At 35.9% G+C, this 26,362-nt stretch overlaps 1 protein-coding gene across 4 annotated transcripts in view; it reads right to left on the reverse strand.

The window, feature by feature from the left end:
- CDK14 (cyclin dependent kinase 14) overlaps positions 1-26,362 on the reverse strand; it is a 591,864-nt gene that overhangs the window by 302,028 nt on the left and 263,474 nt on the right. For all 4 annotated transcript variants that reach the window (XM_025378501.1, XM_025378504.1, XM_025378502.1 and 1 more), the window contains one exon: positions 3,883-3,945. In XM_025378501.1, coding sequence (XP_025234286.1) covers positions 3,883-3,945 — 63 coding nt within the window. The remainder of the gene's footprint in view (positions 1-3,882; positions 3,946-26,362) is intronic.

Below are 26,362 nucleotides of genomic sequence, written 5' to 3' on the forward strand. Positions count from 1 at the left end.
CATAATAACTGCACTAATTTATATTCCCACAAACAGTGTATGACTTCCCTTTTCTCCACATCTTCACTAACATTTGTTATGTTTTGTCTTTTTTATGATAGCCATTCTAATTGGGGTAAGATGGAATTTCATTATGGTTTTGATTTTTACTTCTCTGATAATTAGTGACGTTGAGCATGTCTTACTACCTATGCACCATTTGTATGTCTTCTTCTGAGACAGGTTTTTTCAGGTCCTTTGCCTACATTTTAACGAGTTTGTTTCTTTTGCTGTTGAGCTGTTTGAATTCCTTGTATAATCTAAATATTAGTCCCTTGTCAGATGAAGAGTTTACAAATATTTTCTCCCATTCAACAGGTTGTATCTTTGCTTGTTTCCTTTGTTTTGCAGAAGCCTATAAGTTTAATATAGTCCCATTTATCTATTATTTTTATTTTTGTTGCCTGTGCTTTTGAGGTCTTAGCCATAGAATCTTTTCCTAGACCAAAGTCCTGAAGTGTTTCTCCCATGTTTTCTTGCCTGAGTTTAACAGTTTTGGGTCTTATGTTTAAGCCTTTAATCCATCTGAAGTTGATTTTTGTATATGGTGAAAAATAGAGGTCTTGGTTCATTCTTCTGCACATGGATTTCCAGGTTTTCCAGCACTAGTTATTGAAGAGAATGTTATTTCCCAAAAGTATGTCCTTGACACCTCTGTCAAATATCAGTTGACTATAGGTTTGCGGATTAATTTGGGGATTCGCTATTCTGAGCATTTTTCTGTTCCCTTTGTCCATGTGTCTCTTTTTTATACCCATAACATTTTGTTTTGGTTACTACAGCTTTGTAGTGTATTTTGAAGCCACATAGTATGAAGTCTCCAGCTTTGTTCTTTTTGTGCAGTATTGTTTTGGCTATTTGGGTTCTTTTGTGGTTCCATATAAATTTTAGGATTGTTTATCTACTGCCATGAAGAATGTCATTGGTATTTTGATAGGAATTGTATTGAATCTGTACATTTCTTTTGGTAGTATGGTATTTTAATAATATTATTTTTTCTGATCCATGGTCATAGGATGTCTTTCCATTTGTAGCTTCTTCAACTTCTTTGATCACTGTTTTGCAGTTTTCTTATACAGGTCTTTCACCTTCCTTGGTTAAACTGATTCCTACATAATTTCTGGTAACTATTATCAATTAAATTGTTTTATCTCTTTTTCATATAGTTCATTATTGGGGAAGAAACACTACTAATTTTTATACGTCGACTTTTTATCCTGCAATTTTACTGAGTTAGTTTATCAGTTTTGTAACTTTTTTTGGTGGAGTCTTTAGATTTTTCTATATATAAGATTACTTTGTCTGCAAGGAGAGATGATCAGAGGACTTCTTCTTTTCCAATTTGGATTTTTTTTCATTTTTTTTTTCTTGGCTGATTACTCTGGCTAAAATTCCCAGTATTATACTATGCAGACATCCTGATTCTGGGAGGTGAGAATATATGTATGTATGTATGTATGTATGTATGTATATGTGTGTGTGTGTGTGTATACATATATACATATAAAGCTTGCCAGGAGACTCTACTGCGGAATAAAGTGAAGACTTGTTAGTTTATTACTGAGGTTTCTTGTATCCACAAATATGCCAAGGACTGAGACTGTCAAGGACATTTCAGAAAATCCTCAACAAATCAAAGATTTCACTAGTTATGGGGAAAGGAATCCCCACAGATTAATACATTTTGCTGCTTTTAAGGTATTTTAAAAAATAAAAAGAGGTAAATCACATCACATTCTTTTAAAAACAAAAATGTAGTAAGGCATCTATCTGTGACCACGTTAAACAACTTCCAAGTAGGAAAAGTTCCTGCTGATATAAATACCCAGGCTGGCTGTAAGTATCACATATAATTCCTGTGACATTATTTCTACACTGACTACACATTTCACTCATCATTAAGTCTCTCACCATGTCCTAGGAGGCACCGAGTCCTGTAGTGTTAAACCTTGTTTATCACCACAGTGCAACCTGGACTTGGAATGAGGAGCAAACAGTAAGTATTTAAGTATGACGAATGACCGCGTGATGAAAGAAAAGCACACAAAGCTTGAATAAGAGCTGGTGAGACAGTTTCTAGAGGTACAGCCCAGTTACTGAGAAACAGTAACCTTGAGACCCATCTCTCCATGACCATTAGGAGATAAGGGAAAATAAAATGTAATGGAAGCAATAGAATGTACAGTAAAAATGGGACAAAATTCATCAGTCACTAGCCTGTGGACAGAGAACACAGCGATGCTTTGTGGAAAGAGGTTTTCTTTTTTTCATGAAGAAAATTTTCCACCAACAGTTGCTGATAACTAATGACACACAGATGATTGGTGAGAAACTAGACAGGAATAATAAAAGCCCAGTGATGTCATGACTGCGGGAAAGATTCAATCAGTTCTTTAATCTCAATTGAATCACTGAATGTGAAAGTCAGGAAATCAAAGTTAGCTCAGAGGATTTGCTCATTTCCACTGGGGCTGGTGAACTTCTGAGCTCCCCAGGGCCAGTGGTCTCACTAGCTGGGTGATCGACACATTCTCAGGGATAGAGTGGGAAACAAGAATGAAGATGTATTGTACTACTGATTTCAAAGTCAATAAACCCTAAGAAGAGAACATGCGAAAGTATAAATGAGAGAATTTGAGATTTTAATGTTAAAAAATTATGTTCATGTTATAATACTAATATTTAGAGTTGGAACTGAACATGGACAAGATTAATAAAACAGGTATTTTCATCCGTTAAAATTTCTAACCTAATCTAACTACTAATAAACTATATGTTAATGGTTACAGATTTTTAAGAAAAATGAACAGTCAAAAAACTTCAAGGAAAGGCAATCTAATAAAACACAACAAAAAGAAAACATATGAAAAAATCAACAGACTATAATTTCTATATCGACTCCATTATTTATTTAACAAACAATGTTTTGACAGAGTTCCTATAAGTTCCTACATTTTAAAATTATACAGTGTAACTGACCACCATAAAACCCTCATTATTAATTTGTCACATTTATACATACACATATAAAGTTTCCCAGGTGATTCGACTATGGAATAAAGTGAAGACCTCTCAGTTTATTACTAAGGTTTCTCGTAACAAATGGGAAGAAATGGAGATGAATAATTTTACTTCAAATATATCTGTAATACTCAATGGGTTCTCAGGATTATGAAATGTAGTCATTTGAATTACACAATATAAGAACATAATTAAGCAGTATCAGATATAACTTTGATCTCTTCTAATTCTATCGCATATATGAAGAAAGAGTTCCTGTTTGAAACTTGAAATTTTGGAATAATTTCCCAAGATGATTGTGAGGTCAATTCTTAGGAAATTGTAGTTCTTTTGATACTCGGTACTAAAATTTCTAGTAAAAGAAAGGAAAAACAGTAGCAGGAAGTAGAATATGCCTGTACACACAAATAAAAAGACATGCACTGTGAACCCACCATAACATTGTTTTGGATCATAATGATGCCTTATGTTGAAACCAACTGGTACATCAGTATGGGTTCCAAGCTAGAACTGAGACTCCCCTCTACTATGAAGTGTTAAAAAGAAGGATTCCAATGGTTTTCACTCATTATTAGCGAATGTTTCTCCAGTAAGAAAATATAAGATAAGATCTAAATATTAATACCCCAGTAAAAATATTTAATGTTAAAACATGGCTTCCAATAACTCAACTGAAGCAACGACTATGGTTCACCTCAATATCACTTCTCTTTACACAAAAGTTTTAAAAATTTAAATATGTTATGGTAGAGATGCTAGACTTCAGTTCAAAAAATACACATCAAGAATGTTAACCCTTGTCTCAAAAAGATCTTTTCCTACCTTCACATTATCTGGATGCAGCCCCCCAGGGTGCTTGTCCATGTACTGACATAAATCAGTGTGCTAGAAGAGAAAAGGAAAAATGTATTAATAACCCTCTGGCTATAACATGATAAATCAGTATCTTCCTACTTCAATGTCACCATTACCTTCTGAACAGAGCAAATAAAAGACAAGTGGGTGGATTTTTCAGTGTTATGTAGTGGCATGCCTCCCCACCCCCTAATTTTAACCACAATTGAATGATTATTTTTCCCTCTCGGCTCTGTTTTATGTTAAACATTTCTATGTATTAAAAAGAATACATGTCCATTATTTATTAAGTGTCTCATTTCCTCTTCATTGAATATATCCTTATGCCTTAACTTAGAAAACCACACATAATTAACCAATGCAATTATAACATCAATTATCCCATATTTTCCAAATGCAAATAAAAAATATTTATTTTACATGAGATGAAAATACAACAAATACATTCTGCTAGTAAAATTAATCACTGGATTTATCTTTATGTCAATACTCAGAAAAAATAATTTTCAGGTTTTTACAACTCCTGAATATATTTCAGCAAATATGCTTCATAACTTAACAGAAACATCTTCAAAACTAAAAATTAAGATAAATATATCCAGATATAAGTTTAAAAGAATATTCAACATCTCATGCTGTTATTCTTTTAAATATGCAAAGCTTGATTTGTCCACAAATATATATCTTCTTCTTAATGTTTTTTCTGCTTATATTATAAACTAGATAAAATTTTTTAAAAGCATGTAGTTACTATTCACATTTTTCTTCTTTTATTGGAGTGTACTATAAGATTTATAAGACTGAAACATTTAATCCTTCTGTAAAAGCCAATGAACATGAGCATTTGTGCCCCACTATCAGGCTTGAATTACTGAGGAAGTACAAGTTTTACAATACATTCAAGAGCCTTGCTGTAGTCATTTATAACAACAGTTCAGATTCCGTTATTAAGCTTTTATTGCATGCCAGGTGATAATTGCTGAGGATACAAAGCAGAAATTAGCCTTCATCATTCATCATGTACTTTTTGAGCCCGTATGTTCCAGGCACAACACTAGTCACTAAGAACATAGGAGTAAATGAAACAGATGCAAATGGAGAAAAAACAGACATGCCACTGATTACAGTAAAGTCAGCTGTGTATTATTTTAAGAATAGTACTGGATGATGTTCAAGGGCACAGCAGGGGAAACCTAATGAGGTCTAGAGATTTCAGAAAGGTCTCTGGAAGAAGTTACTTCTAAGTAAGACATGAGTAGAGAATGAAAGAAGTTAGCCAATTGAAGGGCAAAGGCAAAGAAAATGGGTCAGAGAAAATGCTCTTAGATATGTTCTGAGATGAAATTGCCTTTATCTTGGGCAACACCCAAGCTTTGATTTAGCTTCTAAATCAAAGTCAAACTCCATGAGGGTAGAAACTATGATTAATTTGGAAATTATTCTCACTCTGGTCCAGGCAAAATGTCAGACAAAGAGAAAAAGAAACTAAGTACAGATGGGAATACTTTTACATATAGGATAGCACACTAAAAAGAAACCTAAAACATGATTAAAATAGGTTCAATGGAGTTTTCCCTGAGTAACTATATAAAAGTTTTATTTCATGCATTTAGTGAAATGAGGAATGACTCTGGACCCCAAACTGCCATTTTGTAACTTCATATTGTTAACTTCCCCATCCTTAAATAAGGATAACACCATCCTCAGAGAAGGACAAATAAAGAATGTGAGAACATTTGTTTTTGAAGCCAGTATATGATAAGTACTTTCTACTTATAGTATAATAGATAATAATCACATATACATGATGTGTTGAAATGCTTATTAAAAATGTAAAATCTCAGCTTTTAAAACAAAGAAAATCAAATTCATACTGCTTCCCAAATACAAACTAAGAACAATAAATACCAAAAATCCAGAAACTCTGAAAATAAAAGTTTATTTATACTTTTGATATTTTGTTATTTATAATTGTAAATATCAATAAAAAGGAATCAGATATATCAATGTAAAATCACGTTTAACAGAATTCAAGAAACATGTATTCAATATTTGCATACCTAACAACAGGATACATTATTAAAAGCAAAAATTGACAAACATGAAAGAAGAAACGGAAAATTTGACAAAATCTTGAAGAGTTTTGCTTACTCCTTTCAAAAATTAACAAATGGAATTGACCAAAACAGTAAAGCTATAAAGGATATAACACAATTAAATAGCATGCCCAATAAACTCAGGCTACACGTGCTTTTTAAACACAAATGGCCTAGAGAAAAAGAGAAAATCTCAAAAATTTCCAGAAAGCTGAAATCATACTACATCCTTTCCTCAAAACTGAATAAAGTTAACATCAGAATATATTATATTTCATCAACTCTAAAACATATAATTCTTTTCATCTTCAATATTGGAACAACAGCATTCATTTATGATTACCCAGGCAATGAATGCAATATAGTTCTTATTGCCTGTGTCTGAGCAAACTTTTTATTTGCTTTCAATTTGCAGAGTTTACTCAACGGCATGAGTCACCAACCAACAACTTAAGGACCATTTGAAGAAGAAATAGTGAAGGATGAGCCCTAATTGTTATCTGGAAACGATTAATTGAAATTTTCAGGTAAGATTTTTTTTTTAAAGTACCAGAATTAAAACTTCTACAGCTCTTTCAATAAGCATAAAATAAAAATTCTGAATAAGAAAGCATTCAGTCATAGTTTAATTCAGTGAATTTTTTTTAGTAGTATATAAATAAGGTTTCTTCCAATAAATGGTGTTTTAAGTTCAAAGGCAGCCGGAGGAAAATAAGGAAGAAAGAAAATCAGCTGAAGACAGAGAATGAGAAAGGGAGGAATGAATAGAAAAATCTATTTTCCTAAAAATTTACACAAAGTTAAAAAGCCTAAAAATACTTAAATCAGTAAAAAATGAAAAATAAACACACTACATTCCAAAGCAATTAAATTTGGTCAGAGCATCAACAAGAAAATTTAGACCTTTAAATGTATTCATTTTAACATAAAAATGACTAAAAATAAATAAAACAACCAATAAAGTAAAGCTAGAGAAAACAAAAGAGACAAGAAAAAAAAGAGAGAGAGAAGGGATCAATGCAGTTAATAGCAGACATTAAATAGAAAAACTAGAAAACAGTAAGTTTGAACAATTAAACAAAAACGCACTTCTTTGAAAAGCCTAATAAAACCAACCTTTGGCAAGTCTGAATTTTTTTCTTAAGTGAGGGGTTTCCCAAGACATAATCAACATTAAGAATGAGAAAAATGAGGGTGGGCGTGGTGGCTTATGTCTGTAATTCCAGCACTTTGGGAGGCTGAGGCAGGCAGATCACTTGAGGTCAGAAGTTCAAGACCAGCCTGAGCAACATGGCAAAACCCCATCTCTACTAAAAATCCAAAATAACATTAGCCAAGTGCAATGGCGAGTGCATACAATCCCAGCTAAAAGGGAGGCTGAGGCAGGAGAATTGCTTGAACCCAAGACATGGAGGTTGCAGTGAGCCGTGATCAAGCCACTGCACTGCAGCCTAGGAGACAGAGTGAGACTCTGTCTCAAAAGAAAAGAAAAGAAAAGAAAAGGAAAGGAAACGTGACAACTAAAATTGTGAAGATTTTAAAATACAGCAATGCACATCTTTAAACCAGTACATTTGATATCTAGAAAAAAAAAAGTTTTTCTAAATAAAACATAAGTTACAAAATTTGTAAGAGATAGGAAAGGCAATAACTAAAAAGGTACTGAATTCAGACAGTTTTAATTAAAAATGTTCCGAATCTTCAAATAACATATACAAGTTATTCCAGAGTACAGAAAAAGATAAGAATGCTTCCTACTCCTTTAAAACACAATGTCAAACCAGGCAAGGACAAGAAAGGGATGGAGGGAACTAAAACAATCTCTCTATGATCACAGTCACAGATGTATATATTCTAAAAATAATAACAGTAGGTGCCAAAATTCAATATGGCATTAAAAAACTAACACATCAAGACCAAACAAGGCTAATCTTAGAAATGAGAAATAGTTCAATATAAAAACATATGTTAATATGATCCTCTAAAATTAACAAATTAACGAAGTGAAATAGTGGTAGGTACAAAAGAACATTTATGGTGTTATATATATGGCATGTATTTATAGAATGCCAACTTTGCATAAATAAGACGAACTCTACACTCACAGAGCTAACATTCTGTGTATATTATATGTTTGTGAATTATCTTAAACCTTTCTAAGAATAAAGTATTCAAGCTTCTTGTTAAAAAATGAAACAACAAAACTATGGAAATACACTAGGACTGGAGAAAAAAAAATCCTGATCCTCCAAGTCCAACGACATTAGCATCAAGAATTGCAGGAAAAAGATCATCTCCAGAAATGAGATCTGGGAAAACTTAAAGACTTTTCCAAACCTTTAAAATTTAAGGTTTTTTTTTAGATGTAGGGCATGGAAATGTGGTATGTGTATGTGCACATATCACATATATCCTTAGCTGCATAACCTTCAGCAAGTTACATAATCTCTATAAATCAGTATTACATAACTTTGAGCAGGTTACATAACCTCCGTAATGAGGATAATCCTAGTTCAATTTTCATATTAACCTCATATGGTCACTGTGAAAATTAACTGGCAAATATCCATAACAGTTTCAGAACATTGCCCAGCACATTGTGGATACTATAGGTGATGATGATTCATGATGATGATGATGACAGTGATTTTCTGTAGTGTGTTTAGAGGTAGGGAAGTAGGGAAGAATTGTTGGAAGGGATTGCAATAAAAACAGGAATGATACATACAGTCAAAAATTCCCCCAGAACTTCTAGGAGTTGCATTTAATCTTTACATATGTGTTCTTCCTATGTGCATGCCCAAACATTCCCATTCCCATGCCACCACTCTCTATACACAATCACCGAAACTACATCCAGCATCATATCACTAACCTCAGAATGCTCTGAGTAATTAGAGGCAAGAATATGGAGAATCTCATATGGAAGAGGGAACAAGAGGTAGTACAACGTCACATTTTGCACCTTAAAATTGATATTTCACAAACGTCTATTTTACCTAAACTAAAAACAGTTTGTTTCCCCTCTCTCTTTTTAAATACATAGTACTGTGCCAGGGACTGCATTACATGTGCCTGAATTACAAATTTTATTATATTGTACATATCTTTTTTTCTTTATACATTCTTTCCTTAGTTTTACTCATTGGATTATGTGACCCTTATGATTTGCACTTATCCAGAAATACAGAACTACACTTAAGAATGATGCCAAAAGGCACTTCTGGGTACAAAAGTTCTGAACAGAACACCCACCACTATGGCATATGACCAACAGATCACTCTCCTATGATGACATACTAATAAGCTCAGATGCATCTGGCTTGATCTCTGGCTATTTCTTATTCTAATACCAAGAGGACCACCTATAGAGTAGACCCCTGGTGACTACACATATCAAAAAGATCGCTTTTCTCCAATCTCTACCATGGCTATGGGCTAACATCTCGTCTTTCCCTCACTATATTATGCCTCACTTCTTCTTCCCACACTTTCCCCTTTACTGCATCACCATTGCTATGCCTTAGGATAATGCTACCAGATATACTTCTGCCTGACAAGGTACACTGAATGGCTTCCATGAAGTGGGTGGTTTAAAAGGAAGCTACCAAGTGTGGCTAGACTTAGAAACCAAGCAGAAGACAGAGTGAGTGCAGAAAGAGGCTCTGAAGGCTCAAGCCCCACACGAGCATATATTCCTTTCAAAATCAGTACCCTCTGGGAGGCTGAGGTGGGCAGATCACAAGCTCAGGAGATAGAGACCATCCTGGCTAACACAGTGAAAACCCATGTCTACTAAAAATACAAAAAATTAGCCAGGTGTGGTGATGCATGTCTGTAGTCCCAGCTAATTGGCCGGCTGAGGCAGGAGAACTGCTTGAACCCAAAAGGCGGAGGCTACAGTGAGCTGAGATCGTGCCACTGCACTCCAGCCTGGGTGACAGAGCAAGACCAAAAAAAAAAAAAAAAAAAAAAAAGTCAGCATCCTCTTTCCCTGCTGTTGAATACCCATCAGGTAGCATTTATCTGGTTATTTACATAGGTGGAGGACTAACTCCAGGGGAAAGAACCCAAGGAGGGTATCTGAAATCATAACCCTCTGGAGGTGAAATGTTTTCTGTAAAAGCGTTTATGAGGTTTAGAGTGTAGGTTTCTCATATTGATTTGATTTCTCTGTGGCTGGATCAATTTAAAAAGCAAGAGAAAAATATCCCCTTGTAAAAAGACAGAACATGGAAAGACGACAGAAAATTGAAAAGACATTTTACTTGTAGGCATTTTCACAGTTGAGTCTCAGTTAATTGCAGTCATATGCAGATCCGAGAACTATACTGACTCATCTTAGTCATGTGCTGCAACAACAGCCATGAGGCTCAAAAGGAAAGACACCGAAGTAAACTAGAAAGATTAATTATGTATATAATGACCATTTTAAAACAGGTGTGAGGGGAGAACTGCCCTTCTTAAAAGAGGAGGACAGAGAGGCCAGATCAAAGAAAAGGTAAAAAACAAGCTAGAAAACAACACTCACCTTTGCATATTTTCCTCTCTCCATCCCTTACCCTGTTTTGAATCTGATCTTGGGTCAATGGAAAGAAGCAATATCCCTCCATGTAAAGCCACTGGTAAGAAAGCTATTTGAAACTCAGATGACCTCTTGGACATGAAATTTTACCGTTTCCAGGGCAGAAACGAGTATAGGAGAATTGTTAATAGACTTCCTCTTTCAGTAAGTGCTTATGGTTCTTTTTACCTAACTTATTATTCATAAAGTGAGGTTTTCCAATTGTTGACTCTTCAAATCATCAGACCTCCTATTCATGAGATACCAAGTTCCTCAGAGAAATTCTGCTTTTGCATTAGCATTGGCTTTCAAACTAGACATTTCCCTTCAAACAAAAATCCAAATAAAGCCCCTTCCTGAACACATGCATTTGTTTCCATTCTCCTATAATGTCAAGCCTGGTGTACACAATATTTATAAGCTAATTTCGATGTTCTTCAGGAGCACTGCCAAAATGTGACATTGAAAATAGCATAGCCCTAGTTTTTGCATCTAGGCTAAAAATAAGGAAGCCATTCCATGGAGATGACCAACAGAAATCCTCTCTTGAAAGTTACATTAAACACAGACTCTATATCCTTAAACTTCTGTTTCATTTAATTTTCTGTTTGACAGTGAGAGGACAGTCAATATACTCAAGCTTTGTATAGATTTGATAACATACATGCAAATGAAAATAGTTTCACTGGCATAAGGATATGGAAAGACTACAAAAAATAGTTCTGAATTTAAATAGGTAGGCATAGTTTATGTGTAAACACCAAATTTCAATTATATTTTCTTTTGAAATTGATGAAAACTTTAAGTGAACACATTGCTTTAAAAATGGGATATGTTACAAACTAGTCAATACAGTGCAAAATGGAAGCATAAAGATTCCCTGATTGATCTCTGCTTGTTTAAGAAGCTCCCTGGGGTCCACATACCATCTGATGATAGACACTCCAACCTCTTCCAGGTGAATGAACCCATTATGAAAACCTTTAAGCCACTCTTTCAATGGTAAGAGGAAATATCAGAAATTCACAGTTTTCTGAAAAAAAAGGGCAATAATTTCTACTCTTCTGTGGTACCCCATGTGGTCTCAAAATTTATGGCAATGACAGTAATTATTAGTGTGGCCAAGGAAGCAAGGGTGGATGCCTTGATGCTTATTTTCCCACTGGCTAATGTCATCTTCATTACCAGTGTCCCATGTCTGAGATACAGTGCACAAACCACACACATTTCACTACAACCACACTTAAAGGTGGTTCTGAACTTTGAAATAACTCACTATCCTTTCATTAATAGTTTTTAAACTATTTCACTTGTATCTTATTACAGTCATGTAATTTATTGGGAAATTGTTACTGCTAGAGGCAACTGAAGAAAATTTACAGAAGTTGAACCCTCCTTTCTTCTATAGCAATCAATGCCATTTTCCTCTAGGTATAATCTCTATTTTATTCAGCCTACATTGCTGTAAGAATTAAAACATCAAATTACTGGGCAGTTAGGTTCAAACTGGTCTTACATGCAATCCACAAGATTAGACTGACTTTGAAATTGCATTTTCCCTGTTATGCTTTAGAGTATTTATCTACTTCACTTCCAAATTATAATTAATAAAATTATAATGTTAGTTCCAACACATGAGAATCATTCATTAATGAGATAAAAGGAAAAGGAAACTTTAACCAACTTATCCTTTACAATGAAATCACAGGCATTCAGGGTGTTTAACAGAGGAAGTTTGTACCCACTATACATTATATATCAAAGGGGCTCTATCTACGTACCTACCTACCTACCTACCTACCTACCTACCTATCTATTGAGACAGGGTCTCTCTCTGTCACCCCACACTGGAGTGCAGTGGTGTGATCATAGCTCACCATAACTTCACCGTCCTAGACTCAAGGGATCTTCCCTCTTTAGCTTCCCAAGTAGCTAGGACTACAGGCATGTGCCACTACATCTGACTAATTTTCTTATTTGTTACAGAGACGGGCTCTCACTATGTTGTCCAGGCTGGTCTCGAACTCCTGGCCTCAGGCGATCCTTCCACCTTGGCCTCCCAAAGCACTAGGATGACAGGCTTGAGCCATCATGCCTGGCCTAGAGGGGTCCATTTTTAAAACAGTGATTAAAAAACAAAACATTGCAAGCATTTTATCAAATGTTATTCAGGTTTAATGCTATATTAAAATTCCATATCATCTTTAACAACAAAAACAAGCCATTCACATGAACCAGTATGAAAGTGCTGTCTCTCTACTCTGAAGACAAGATTATAATTACAACTAGATTATTATGCCTCAAGTTACATCATAAGACATGGTATGATGATAGAGACAACATGGTCTTCAAACTATTTCATCATCAAACAATCAGATATGTTATTCTCAAGTATTCCACTGTTCCTGTATAGACTGATTTGACATATTACAATGCCTATTTATGTTTTGTTTTATTTTTACCTGGTTTTAAGCCATTTAGGAAATGTTTAAAATTCTACCAGTATACCACACACATATTCCCTAAAGAAGGTAAAAGTAGTTATCGTGCATATTATTTTATAAATAAAAGTCCTTTCATAGCAATCATAGTGCAATAGTTTAAGCCTAATTAAATTAGCCATTTCTTTTTAGTCATATCATGTATTCTCTTTCTTCTTTTCGGTCATAATAAACCTGTATGTGTCTTAGACGTCCCATAATTCTGCCTAAATGATTTCAGCTGTCATTTCTGAATCCAAAACATATGGGCAGCCTGGGGCTGGTGACTGGAACAGGAAGCATTTCCAAATGCATTCCCATCATGTAAACCAGCAACCTGAAAAATTCCTTCCATTAAAAAAAAAACAAAAAAACCTTACTATTTGGCTTCTGGCAATGACATCATGGATAGATAGATTATATAGCTCTGTCCAGGCAGTAAGACTGTTGCAAGCCATACTTCTTTGACAAAAGGAATGCAGGTATTCATGCTTTAATAGTTCAAGTATCTGAAGTGGTTTCAATCTTGTAGGAGCTAATTCTTAAATCCAAATATATTTCTATATCCATATAATTTACCTCATAAAACTTATGAGGTATAAATGATTTTCTTTTTGTAAACTAAATAAACTCAGTGTATAGTTTTGGGATGTTTCAAAAAATTAAGAAAAATTTGCTAGAAGTAATCTATTCTACAGAACCATATGCTATTCCAGCATTAGAAGAATGTGTAAAATGTGCTCTCTTCAAATAGTGGAGGAAAGGGTTAAGCAATATGATTTATATACCCTCTGGCAAACCATTCACAAGCCTAAATCATAAAAGAAATTTTAATGGAGTCAAACAGTCCCTTGAAAAGGACATTCATGCTATTTTGAAGCCAGGCTGAATTTTTAGAGGAATGAGAATGAAATGCTGTGATCACTGAATATGCTCAAGAATTGTTTAAAAAGGAAGAAAAAAACAGGCTGACAAAGTGGGCCACACAAAATATTCTGGAGTCCAAGTCAGAGAAGAAAGAAAGAAAAAAGGAACTGAAATAGTACTCAGGAATATCTTAACTCTCAACACTTTCTGGAGCCACTCTGATAGGAATATGGAAGATCTCAAAATCACAGGGTGAAAGCAACATGAATGAACAGAGTTAGAAACAAAGAACTAATGGAAGAGAGAACAGATAAAGGGAAGGAAGACAGAGGAATCAAACACAGCCATCCTGAAATAACTTCTGCTGACTTCACGGGTGAATAATGGAGTCTTTTTAAAAATAATATTGGTTCTAAAAGGTACTAAGTGCATGACTCAGGAAACTGAACCATATTGTAATGAGCTTCAGGTACCTGCTACTTTTAACTTTTTTTTCTTTTTTTTTTTGAAGATGGAGTCTTGCTCTGTCACCAGGCTGGAGGGCAGTGGTGCTATCTCAGCTCACTGAGCAAACTCTGCCTTCCGGGTTCAAGTGATTCTTCTGCCTCAGCCTCTCAAGTAGCTGGGAATACAGGCACGAGCCACCACACCCAGCTAATTTTTGTATTTTTAGTAGAGATGGGGTTTCACCATGCTGGCCAGGGGAGTCTTAATCTCTTCACCTCACGATCTGCCCGCCTCAGCCTCCTAAAGTGCTAGGATTACAAGTGTGAGCCATCACGCCTGGCCTACTTTTAATTCTCAAAACAGTAATTCTGGAACACATAATCAAAAATAAAATACTAAACAATTTGCTAATTTGGTCACCCCATTTTTTGGCATGACAATGAAAAATCAATATTTTCAAACTCTTATAATAAGTGAAGTATTATAAAATGTATAAAGATGAATAAAAAAGTATTCACAATTTAGGAGTTTACTTATGACTATGAGGAAAGGAATAATGGCAATCAAATAAATGACAATATATAATCTTCCTCTTCTTAATTAAAAATGAAGTATTTATAACTTTGTTCATATAATTTGACCCAGTGGTAACAATTTTAGGGAGACTTACTCCAAGAGAAAATTCAGAATAATGTATTAGAAGCAATGTTATTAAGATTTTACAATGCAAAATACAGAAAAACTCTTAAACATGGCCATGAATATCTGATTACTTATGGGGCAAAAGTTGTGAGATAGACTCCAAGACTGTCAAGGCAAACTAAAAATCTCTCAAATGGGAGAAATAGTTTGAAAAACAAATTTATGTTACAAATAGAGTACATCTAAATCTTCCTGGCTAAATGTATATTATATACAATGTAGAATAACAATGCTTTCAGAGAAAGTAATGGTAAACAATGAAGTATATGAACTATCTGTTTGGTACATATGATGAAAGAGGCAAGTTATATTACTATTTTTAGGGCTGGCCTGAAGCACAGCATCTTTAGATAAGATCTCTGTGATTTAAGTAAAATTGTATTCTAAAATTATTTCAATATCATGTATATGAAAGGGCAAAGTAATTAGGTTTCTCAAACTCAATGAGAAAAGGATCACACGAACATTATTTTTAAAAATTCAAGTTATCTACAGAGTATGATGCTCTGAAACATGAGAAAATGAACAGTAGTAAAATACACTGTTAAGAATCCACAAAATTGGAAAAAATTTGTTCCAAGTAGCTCTCTTAACAGTAAACAAAAAACAAAAATCCCTCAGATACAGCTAGGGGAAAAAACTCACGAATTCTTCTATCTGGAGTACTGCCAAAAGTTAAAATGGAGTAGAAATTCCAAACTATTTGTCAGTACCTATGAGCAAAAGTCAAATTCTTGACTTGTCTGTCAAATGAAAAAAATAGCCAATGATCAAGTCATCACTCTTTATCTTCTTTTCTACTACTAGCTTTGCTCAATCCGTGGATAAAGAAAATGTACTTAATCTCTTGCTGTGCATGGGTATGAAATTAAAGATACTCTGGAAAAAAAAGAATTTTTTTTCAATCATTGGACACTTGCAAACTTTCAAAAATAATGACTTTCTCAGGACATTGATATATTTGGCAAACATCACTGATGTTTTGAATAAAAATCCTGAAACTTCAAGCAGCAAAGACCAACATCATTGCTCCTCATATGTTTTACACTTTTATGCCAAAATCTTGTTGGGTAGTCAGTGAATCAGAGCTAAAAATATCCCTTCATTCTCTTGACTTGGTGCCATTTGCCATTAGAAGGTTACTTAAAAAAGATTTCAAGGGAAAGAACAAAATCTCCTCTAGTCTGTTTGGGATGAATTCAGGTAATGATTTCCCAATGCAAGGGCTGAAAATACCATTTGAAAGTCAGTCTTAGCAAAATGTTAAAAGAAGTTATTGGTGCTCCAATTTGAATCAATTACCAAAAATCACTTGAGAAAATTATACTTAAGAATTTTGGGTAAAATATCTTTCAATATTTACTTCAAAACAAATTAGTAGGCTTGGCATGTAATTATCATAATCAACATATGAAGTTTCTTGAAATGATTTTTATCAAGGAAAACACAGTAGAAATCCTATTTGGCAAAAAAAGACAACATACTTGTGCTCAACCCTCGATATTGTGACAAAAAGGCTGGTGTTAAGCAAACCGACTCAGTGCCCTTATAGAGAAAACACGTGGTTTTTAAATATTAAAAAGCTAGATTCAACAGCTTAATAAAATCTGTTAAAATAATCATTGATGGAATTTAATAATTTTAAATTTATCCAAAAATTATTTTTTATTTCTTCTAAAGAAAAATGGGATATATGTACAGAACATGCAGGTTTGTTCCATAGGTATACGTATGCCATTGTGGTTTGCTACACCTACTGACCCATACTCTAAGTTCCCTCCCTCCACCCTCCACCGCCAAAAGGCCCTGGTGTGTTTTGTTCCCCTCTCTGTGTGCATGTGTTCTCAATGTTCAACTCCCACTCATGAGTGAGAACATGCAGTATTTGGTTTTCTGTTCCTGTGTTTGCTGAGGATGATGGCTTCCAGTTTCATCCATGTCCCTGCAAAGGACATTATCTCATTCCTTTTTATGGCTGCATAGCCTTCCATGGTGTATATGTGCTACATTTTCTTTATCCAGTCTATCATTGATGGGCATTTGGGTTGCTTCCCTGTCTTTGCTATTGTAAATAGTGCTGCAATAAACATATGTGTGCATGTGTCTTTATAGTAGAATGATTTATAATCCTTTGGGTATACACCCAGTAATGGGATTGCTGGGTCAAACAGTACTTTTGGTTCTAGATCCCTGAGAAATCGCTAAATCACTCTCTTCCATAAAGGCTGACAATCCCACCAACAAGTAAAAGCATTTCTATTTCTCCACAGCCTCGCCACCATCTATTGTTTCCTGACTTTTTAATAAGTGCCATTCTGACTGGCATGAGATGGTATCTCGTGATTTTGATTTGCATTTCTCTGATGATCAGTGATTTGAGATTTTTTTCCTATGTTTGTTGGCCATGTAAATGTCTTCTTTTGAGGAGCGTCTGTTCATACCCTTTGCCCACTTTTTTGGGAGGGTTGTTTGTGTTTTTCTTGTATATATGTTTAAATTCCTTGTAAATTCTGGATATTAGACCTTTGTCAGATGGGTAGCTTGCAAAAATTTTCTCCTATTCTGTAGGTTGCCTGTTCATTCTGATGATAGTTTCTTTTGCTGTGCAGAAGATCTTAAGTTTAATTAGCTCCCATTTGTCAATTTTGGCTTTTGTTGCAATTGCTTTTGGCTTTTTTGTCATGATGTCTTTGCCCATGCCTATGTACTGGATAGTATAGCCTAGGTTTTCCTCTAGGGTTTTCATGATTTGGGGTTTTACATTTAAGTCTTTAATCCATCTTGAGCTAAATTTTGTATAAGGTGTAAGGAAGAGTTCCAGTTTCTGTTTTCTGCATATGGCTTGCCAGTTGTCCCAGCACCATTTACTAAATAGGAGATCCTTTCCCCATTGCTTGTTTTTGTCAGGTTTGTCAAAGATCAGATAGTTGTAGATGTGTGGTGTTTTATTTCTGAGATCTATGTTCTGCTCCATTGATCTATATGTCTGTTTTGGTACCACTACCATGCTGTTTTGGTTACTGTAACCCTGTAGTATAGTCTGAAGTCAGGTAGCGTGATGCCTCCAGCTTTGTTCTTTTTGCTTAAGATTGTCCTGGCTAAACAGAGTGTTCTTTGATTCCATATGAAATTTAAAATAGTTTTATTCTAATACTGTGAAGAATGTCAATGGTAGCTTAATGGGCATAGCACTGAATCTATAAATTACTTTGGGCAGTATTTTCATGATACTGATTCTTCCTATCCATGAGCGTGGAATGGTTTCCCATTTGTTTGTGTCCTTTCTTATTTCCTTGAGCAGTGGTTTGTAGTTCCCCTTGAAGAGGTTCTTCAAATCTCTTGTTAGCTGCATTCCTAGGTATTTTATTCTCTTTCTAATAATTGTGAATGAGTGTTCATTCATGATTTGGCTCTTTGCTTGCCTATTGTTGGTGTAAAGGAGTGCTTGTGATTTTTGAACACTGATTTTGTATCCTGAGACTTTGCTGAAGTTGCCTTTCAGTTCAAGAAGTTTTTGGGCTGAGGTGATGGTGTTTTCTAAATACAAAATCATGTCATCTGCAAACAGAGACAACTTGACTTCCTCTCTTCCTATTTGAATACCCTTTATTTCCTTCTCTTGCCTGACTGCCCTGGCCAGAAATTCCAATACTATGTTGAATAGGAGTGGTGAGAGAGGGCATCTTTGCCTTGTACCAATTTTCAAAGGGAATGCTTCCAGCTTTTGCTCATTCAATATGATATTGGCTGTGGGTATGTCATAAATAGCTCTTACTATTTTGAGATATGTTCTATCAATACCTAGTCTATTGAGAGTTTTAACTTGAAAGAACATTGAATTTTATCAAAGGCCCTTTCTGCATCTATTGAGATAATCATGTGGTTTTTGTCACTGGTTCTGATTATGTGATGGATTGTGTTTATTGATTTGCATATGTTAAGTCAGATTTGCATCCCAGGGATGAAGCCGATTTGAGTGTGGTGGATAAGATTTTTGATGTGCTACTGGATTTGGTTTGCCAGTTTTGTTGAGGATTTTTGCATTGATGTTCATCAGGGATATTAGCCTGAAGTTTTCTGTGTTTGTGGTGTATCTTCCCAGTTTTGTCATTAGGATGATGCTGGCTTCATAAAATGAGTTAAGGAATCCCTCTTTTTCAATTGTTTGGAATAATTTCAAAAGGAATGGTACTAGCTCCTCTTTGTATTTCTGGTAGAATTCAGGTGTGAATCCATCTGGTCCTGGGCTTTGCTTGTTTACTGCCTCAATTTCAGAACTTGTTACTGGTCTACGCAAGGATTCGATGTCTTCCTGGTTTAGTCTTGGTAGGGTATATGCATCCAGGTATTTATCCATTTCTTCTAGACTTTCCATTTCTTCTACATTTTCTAAGTTTATTTGCGTAGAGGTGTTTATAGTATTCTCTCATGGTAGTCTGTATTTCTGTGGGGTCAGTGGTGATATCCCCTCTATCATTTTTTATTATGACTATTTGATTCTTCTCTCTCTTCTTCTTTATTAGTCTAGCTAGTGGTCTATTTTGTTAATTTCTTCAAAACACCAGTTCCGGGATTCATTGATTTTTTGGAGGTTTTTTTGTGTGTCTCTATCTCCTTCATTTCTTCTCTGATCTTGGTTATTTCTTGTCTTCTGCTAGCTTTTGGATTCGTTTGCTATTGCCTCTCTAGCTCTTTTAATTGTGATGTTAGGGTGTCAATTTGAAATTTTTCTAGCTTTCTGATGCGAGCATTTAGTGCTATAAATTTCCCTCTCAAGACTGGTTTAGCTGTGTTCCAGAGATTCTGGTACGTTGTTTCTTTGTTCTCACTGGTTTCAAAGAACTTCTTGATTTCTGCCTTAATTTTATTATTTACCCAGGAGTCATTCAGGAAGCAGGTTGTTCAATTTCCAGGAAATTGTGTGGTTTTCAGTGAGTTTCTTAATCCTGAGTTCTAATTTGATTGCACTGTGGTCTGAGAGACTGTTATGATTTCAGTCCTTTTGCATTTGCTGGGGAGTGATTTACTTCCAATTATTTGGTTGATTCTAAAATAAGTGCCACGTGGCACTGAGAAGAATGTACTTTCTGTTGATTTGGGGTAGAGAGTTCTGTAGATATCTACTAGGTCTGCTTGATCCAGAGCTAAGTTCAAGTCCTGAATATCCTTGTTAATTTTCTGTCTCGCTGATCTAATATTGACAATGGGTGTTAAAGTTTCCCACTACTATTTTGTGGGAGTGTAAGTCTCCTTTTAGGTATCTAAGAACTTGTTTTATGAATCTGGGTGCTCCTATATTAGGCACATACATATTTAGAACAGTTAGCTGTTCTTTTTGAATTGTTCCCTTTATCATTATGTAATGCTTTTCTTTGTCTTCTTTGATCTTTGTTGGTTTAAAGTCTATTTTGTCAGAGACTAGGACTGCAACCCCTGCTTTTTGTTTTTGTTTGTTGTGTTTTTTTGTTTTTGTTTTGTTTTGTTTTTTGGTTTCCATTTGCTTGGTAAATTTCCTCCATACCTTTATTTTGAGTCTATGTGTGTCTTTGCACATGAGTTGGGTCTCCTGAATACAGCACACTGATGGGTCTTGATTCCTTATCCAATTTGCCAGTCTGTGTCTTTTAATTGAGGTGTTCAGCCCATTTACATTTAAGATTAGTAATGTTATGTGTGAATTTGATCCTGTCATCATGCTGCTATTTGGTTATTTTGCACACTAGTTGATGCAGTTTCTTCATAGTGTCATTGGTCTTTATATTTTGGTGTGTTCTTGCAGTGGCTGGTACTGGTTTTTCCTTTCCATATTTAGTGCTTCTTTCAGGAGCTCCTGCAGGGCATACCTGGTGGTAACAAAATCCCTCAGCATTTGCTTGTCCGGAAACGATTTTATTTCTTCTTTGCTTATGAAGTTTAGTCTGCCTGGATATGAAATTGTGGGTTGGAAATTATTTTCTTTAAGAATATTGAATATTGGCCCCCAATCTCTTCTGGTTGGTAGAGTTTCTGCTGAGAGTTCTAGTGTTAGTCTTATGGGCTTCCCTTTATAGTGACCTGGCCTTTCTCCCTGGCTGCCCTTAACAGTTTTTCCTTCATTTCTACCTTAGAGAATCTGATTATGTGTCTTAGGTTTGATCTTCTCATGGAGTATCTTAATGGTATTTTACCTTAATGGTGTTTTCTGTATTTCCTGAATTTGTATGCTGGCCTGTCTTGCTAGGTTGGGGAGGTTCTTCTGGATAATATCCTGAAATGTGTTTTCCCATTTGTTTCCATTCTCCCCATCTCCTTCTGATACGCCAATCAATTATGGGTTTGGTATTTTTATGAAGTCCCATATTTCTTAGAGGCTTTTTTCATACATTTTCATTCTTTTTTCTCTATTCTTGTCTGCATGTCTTATTTCAGTAAGGTGGTCTTCAAATTCGATATCCTTTCTTCGTTCTGCTTTGTCTATTCAGCTATTGATACTCTGTATGCTTCAAGAAGTTCTTGTGCTGTGCTTTTCGGCTCCATCAGATCGTTTATGTTCCTCTCTAACCGGATTATTTTAGTTAGCAATTCTTCTAACCTTTTATCAAGGTTCTTAGCATTCTTTGCATTAGGTTAGAACATGCTTCTTTAGTTTACCGTAGTTTTTTATTACCCATCTTCTGAAGCCTACTTCTGTCAGTTTGTCCATTTGCTCCTCTGCCCAGTTCTGTGTCCTTGATGGAGAGACTTTGCAAACATTTGGAGGAGAAGAGGCTCTCTGGCCTTTTGGGTTTTTAGCATTTTTTCATTGATTCTTTCTCATCTTCACGAGTTTGTCTAGTTTTCGTCTTCAAGGCTGCTGAAACTTGAATGGGGTTTTTGTGGAGGTCTTTTTGTTGCTGTTGTTGATGCTGCTGTCGCTTTCTGCTTGTTCTTCTTTCAGTAGTCATATCTCTCTTCTGTAGGGCTGCCACAGTTTGCTAGGGGTTCACTTCAGGTCCTATTCATCTGATTTGCTCCCGTCCCTGGAGATGTCACTCAAGGAGGCTGCAGAGCAGCAAAGTTGGTTGCCTGCTCCTTCTTCTGTGACCTCTGTCTTAGAGGGGCACCAAACTGATGCCAGTAGGACCACTCCTGTAGAGGGTGTCTGACTATCCCTGTTGGATGGTCTCACCCAGTTGGGTGGCATGGGGAACAGGACCTATTTAAGGAAGCACTTTGTCCTTTGGTGGAGGGGGTATGTTTTGCTGTAGGAAAACCCACTAATCTCAGCTGTCTGTATTCCTCAGAACTACCAGGAGGAAAGGCTAAATCTGCTGGTCCGCAGAGATGGCCGGCATTCCTCCCCCTAGGGTTTCAGGCCCAGGGAGATCCGAATTCTGTTCCTGAGCCTCTGGTTGGAGTTGCTGGAGATCCTGTAGGGAAGCCCCGTCCACTGAGGAAGGATGGGTTAGCTTAGGCCTGAAGAAGCACTATGGCCGCAGACTGCCACAGGTGGTAGGTTTGGCTGTCAGGACAAGCCTTGGGACCAAGCTGTTCAGCCTCCCTGCCTCCAGCAGGGGAAAACTGCAGCCTGGAGCTATAGAAAGGAGAGCCGCCCTTCCCTGGCCAGGGTGCTTACCATATTTGGCAGTTGTGAGTCCCAGTGCTGGCTGCTGCCCCTCCCCCAAGGAGCTCAAATGGCTTAGACAGCAGGCAGCTGCAGCCAATGCTGGTTGCCCCTCCCCATGGGAGTGTGATAGGCTTAAGCAGATTCCAACTGAGAGGCTGTAAGAATCTGCTTGTTCTAGAGTTGGGACGCTAGGCCCTGGTGGCATGGGTTCACAAGCGGGATCTTCCAATTGGTGGGTTGCACAGTTCTGTGGAAAAAGCACAGTTTCCCCAGCTGGGTACTGTGCCACTCACAGTCTCCCTTCGCTGGGGAGTGGGGGCTCCTCTTCCCCGTGTTGCTTTCAGGTGGGCCACCACACCACACTGCTCTTCCTTCTCTCGATGGGTAACGCCCACCTTCTAGTCATCTTTTTTTTTTTTTTTTACAATAGCAGTGACTTATTTATTTTTTATTATTATACTTTAAGTTCTAGGGTACATGTGCACAACGTGCAGGTTTGTTACATAGGTATACATGTGTCATGTTGGTTTGCTGCACCCATCAACTCTTCATTTACATTAGGAACAGAATAGAGGCCTCAGAAATAACACCACACATCTACAACCATCTGATCTTTGACAAACCTTCTCGTCAATTTTGATGAGGGAATCTGGATACTGTGGCTGCCAAGGAAGGATTCACACACTTATTATGGTTTTTCTCATGGGAGAAAAACCATAATCACTGCAGCTTCTAGTAGGCCATCTTGGCCTCTCCCCACTATCCAGAATTTTAAATGACATCAAAGATGAGCATGGATTTTTTTTGTTAATGATACAAAGAGTGTGTAAATTTTTAAATGTGAATAAGCAATACATAACTGCATTTAATGATATGGAATGATGACAACACTAACTAGAATGGGTATAAAAGGTTAAAAAAAACAGTGTTGTATATGGTCGGTATACATATAAACATATACATATACATATAACATACATGTGAGTATAAATCATATAAGAAGTCTTCAAGAATAATACATGGTAGCATCGGCTCTCTCTGGGGTGGTTGGATAGTAAGTAATTTGGGATACTTTAGTCAAGATAAGCCAAGTCATGCTGCAATAACAAGTAACTTTTGTTCAATTCATTGGCCAAAGCAAGTCACCTGGCCATGCCTAACTTCAATAGAGAAGACAGACATATTCTTTTTACAAAGACTGACATACAAATATTTGGAAATAGTAATATGGTCTTCTACATTAGGCAAATCCTACTCATTTTTTTCTTCACTGTCGATACAGTAAGAACTTTAAATACATACACAAATATATATAAATTTTTATGGAATTTTAACAGAACCCTTTGTCAAGGATTTAGTAGCCTTAAAAAAAAAGTTACAATTTTACCAACTCACTCAATTACTTCTCTCTTTTTTTAAAATTACTTCCATCTAAAGTTAACTTTTCTAGAAATTCTTGCTATACTACATTAACTTTTTCCCTCTGGACTCTGAAAGTCTGATTTTCTGGTATAATGTCTCATATACTTGGATACTTAAATCAAAACCCATATTGTGTCAGTGGCTTCTCTAAAAGATAACAAATCCATGTTAAACTGAAGGGTTAACTACATTTATAAATTAATCTTTTTAAGTCTTGGACACAGGATGGATCTTCCAGATGAGGCTGATGTACAGTATGTTTGTTAGGTAAAAGAAATACATTATATTTACTAGCTGAAATGTAGGAAAAGAGAGCAAGACTGGACAAAGGAAGTCAAACTATTATGCTGACAAATAAATCTGTGGCCAACCTAGCACCAGGGTTGCCCTGTGTTGTGCAGAAATGGCTAGACCTTTATACCTTCATGTTTTACAGTCACCAGATATAAGAAGCCTGAGGAAAGGCGTGACCTCATTCGGAATGGGTTTCTGCAGCTGAAACAGATGCTGGAGGAGCTGACCAATGGAGGCATTCAGCTGATATTACTTCCTGTAGTAAGTCCTCCTTTGAAGGAGAAACCAACCACTATATCTCTGTGTCTGATATACTCCATAAGAGAGTTTTAATGAAAACCTTGAAAAATAACTCTCAAGTCTCTCTCTCTCTCTCTCTCTCTCACACACACACACACACACGCATACAGGCACACATCCACACACACCCACACAATGTGTCCCACGCATCCATTCTATGAAAATAACCATATCAAGTTGGCAAAGATTTATAGGGTGCCCACTGCAGTTGGTAACATGAGAAATTAGTCCCTGCTCTCACAGAGACTGGCTGCTCATTCATCTTACACAGGTGTCATGATGACAAACAAGAATGATCATGTTGCCCTTTGAACCCTTTACAATATACCACTCAGTTCAATGTATTTTTAGTCAGCCTAAATCTGATTTCTTTTAAAGATCCCTGGTCCTTTCTTTCTCTCGAATAAATATTATATTACTAATCATATTCTCCCCATATTGCTTGGCCATAGCATTGTTGACTTTTTATCTTCTTGTTGGATTTAGACAGCTTTCCTCACATATTTCCTAAGATTCTAGCTAGAATACTCAACATTTGTCTTTCCTGACTGGTTCTAACTTCCTTATCCAAGTAAAAAGGGTAATAAAATAGAAGGGGGAGAAAAATCAATCAATCCATTCTTCCAAATGTCTGTAACAAGGGCTGAAAGAAAAACTAATAATTGAGATCCAAAGCTTTAAAACCAAGATCACATATTTGAGAAGAAAGGAAAAACCCCAAAGATGGAAAATTCTTACTTAGCAAATAGCTGCCACCACAAATTAGTTTCTCAGTTTCCAATTTATGAAATAGAAATGAGATATAAGCATCTGTTGGGGATTTATAACCAGGCTTGAATATACCAGTGAGAAAGGAGTAAATTACTCACTAAAAGTTGAATGTTAACTCAGAACACTGAAGTTCATTTACTAAAAATGATATCTTTAGACCGGGCGCAGTGGCTCATGCCTGTAATCCCAGCACTTTGGGAGGCTGAGGTGGATGGATCACGAGGTTAGCAGTTTGAAACCAGCCTGACCAACATGGTGAAACCCCGTCTCTCCTAAAAATACAAAAATTAGCCAGGCATGGTGGCAGGCCCCTGTAATCCCAGCTACTCTGGAGGCTGAGGCAGGAGAATCGCTTGAACCCGGGAGGTGGAAGTTGCTGTGAGCCAAGACTGTGCCACTGCACTCCAGCCTGGGCGACCAAGCAAGACTCCATCTCATCTTTAATAATACACAGCAATCAAAACATAATGAAACTGAAAAATTAAGTCTATATATTCTGAATAATTAAATTTTAAAATCAGAACCTTTCACCCCTGTATATTCCTTTATACACAGACTGTAAAAATGTTCTCATTGACTTTAAAATACTGTCAAATGTATGAATGTGTATCTATACATGTGTCAACATCTGAAAATCATAACAAATTATAACAAAAAACAAACCAACAATTAACCAACCAATTGACAATCATAATTATTTTCTATTAAGATAGCACATTCTAATAAAATCCCACTCAAACTTCAGACACTGCTCTTGTGCCTAAAATGTTCTTGAATGGACAATAATCTAATAACAGTTAATTAAAATACCTTCACTCCCACTGGCCTTGTCATAATTGATAAACTCTGACAATTGATAAAGAGAAAAACTTATATACTTCACAACAATTGATGTGAAAAAGTTATCTAATTATACATT

This window comes from Theropithecus gelada, chromosome 3 (assembly GCF_003255815.1).
Source record: "Theropithecus gelada isolate Dixy chromosome 3, Tgel_1.0, whole genome shotgun sequence".
Classification (NCBI taxonomy): domain Eukaryota; kingdom Metazoa; phylum Chordata; class Mammalia; order Primates; family Cercopithecidae; genus Theropithecus; species Theropithecus gelada.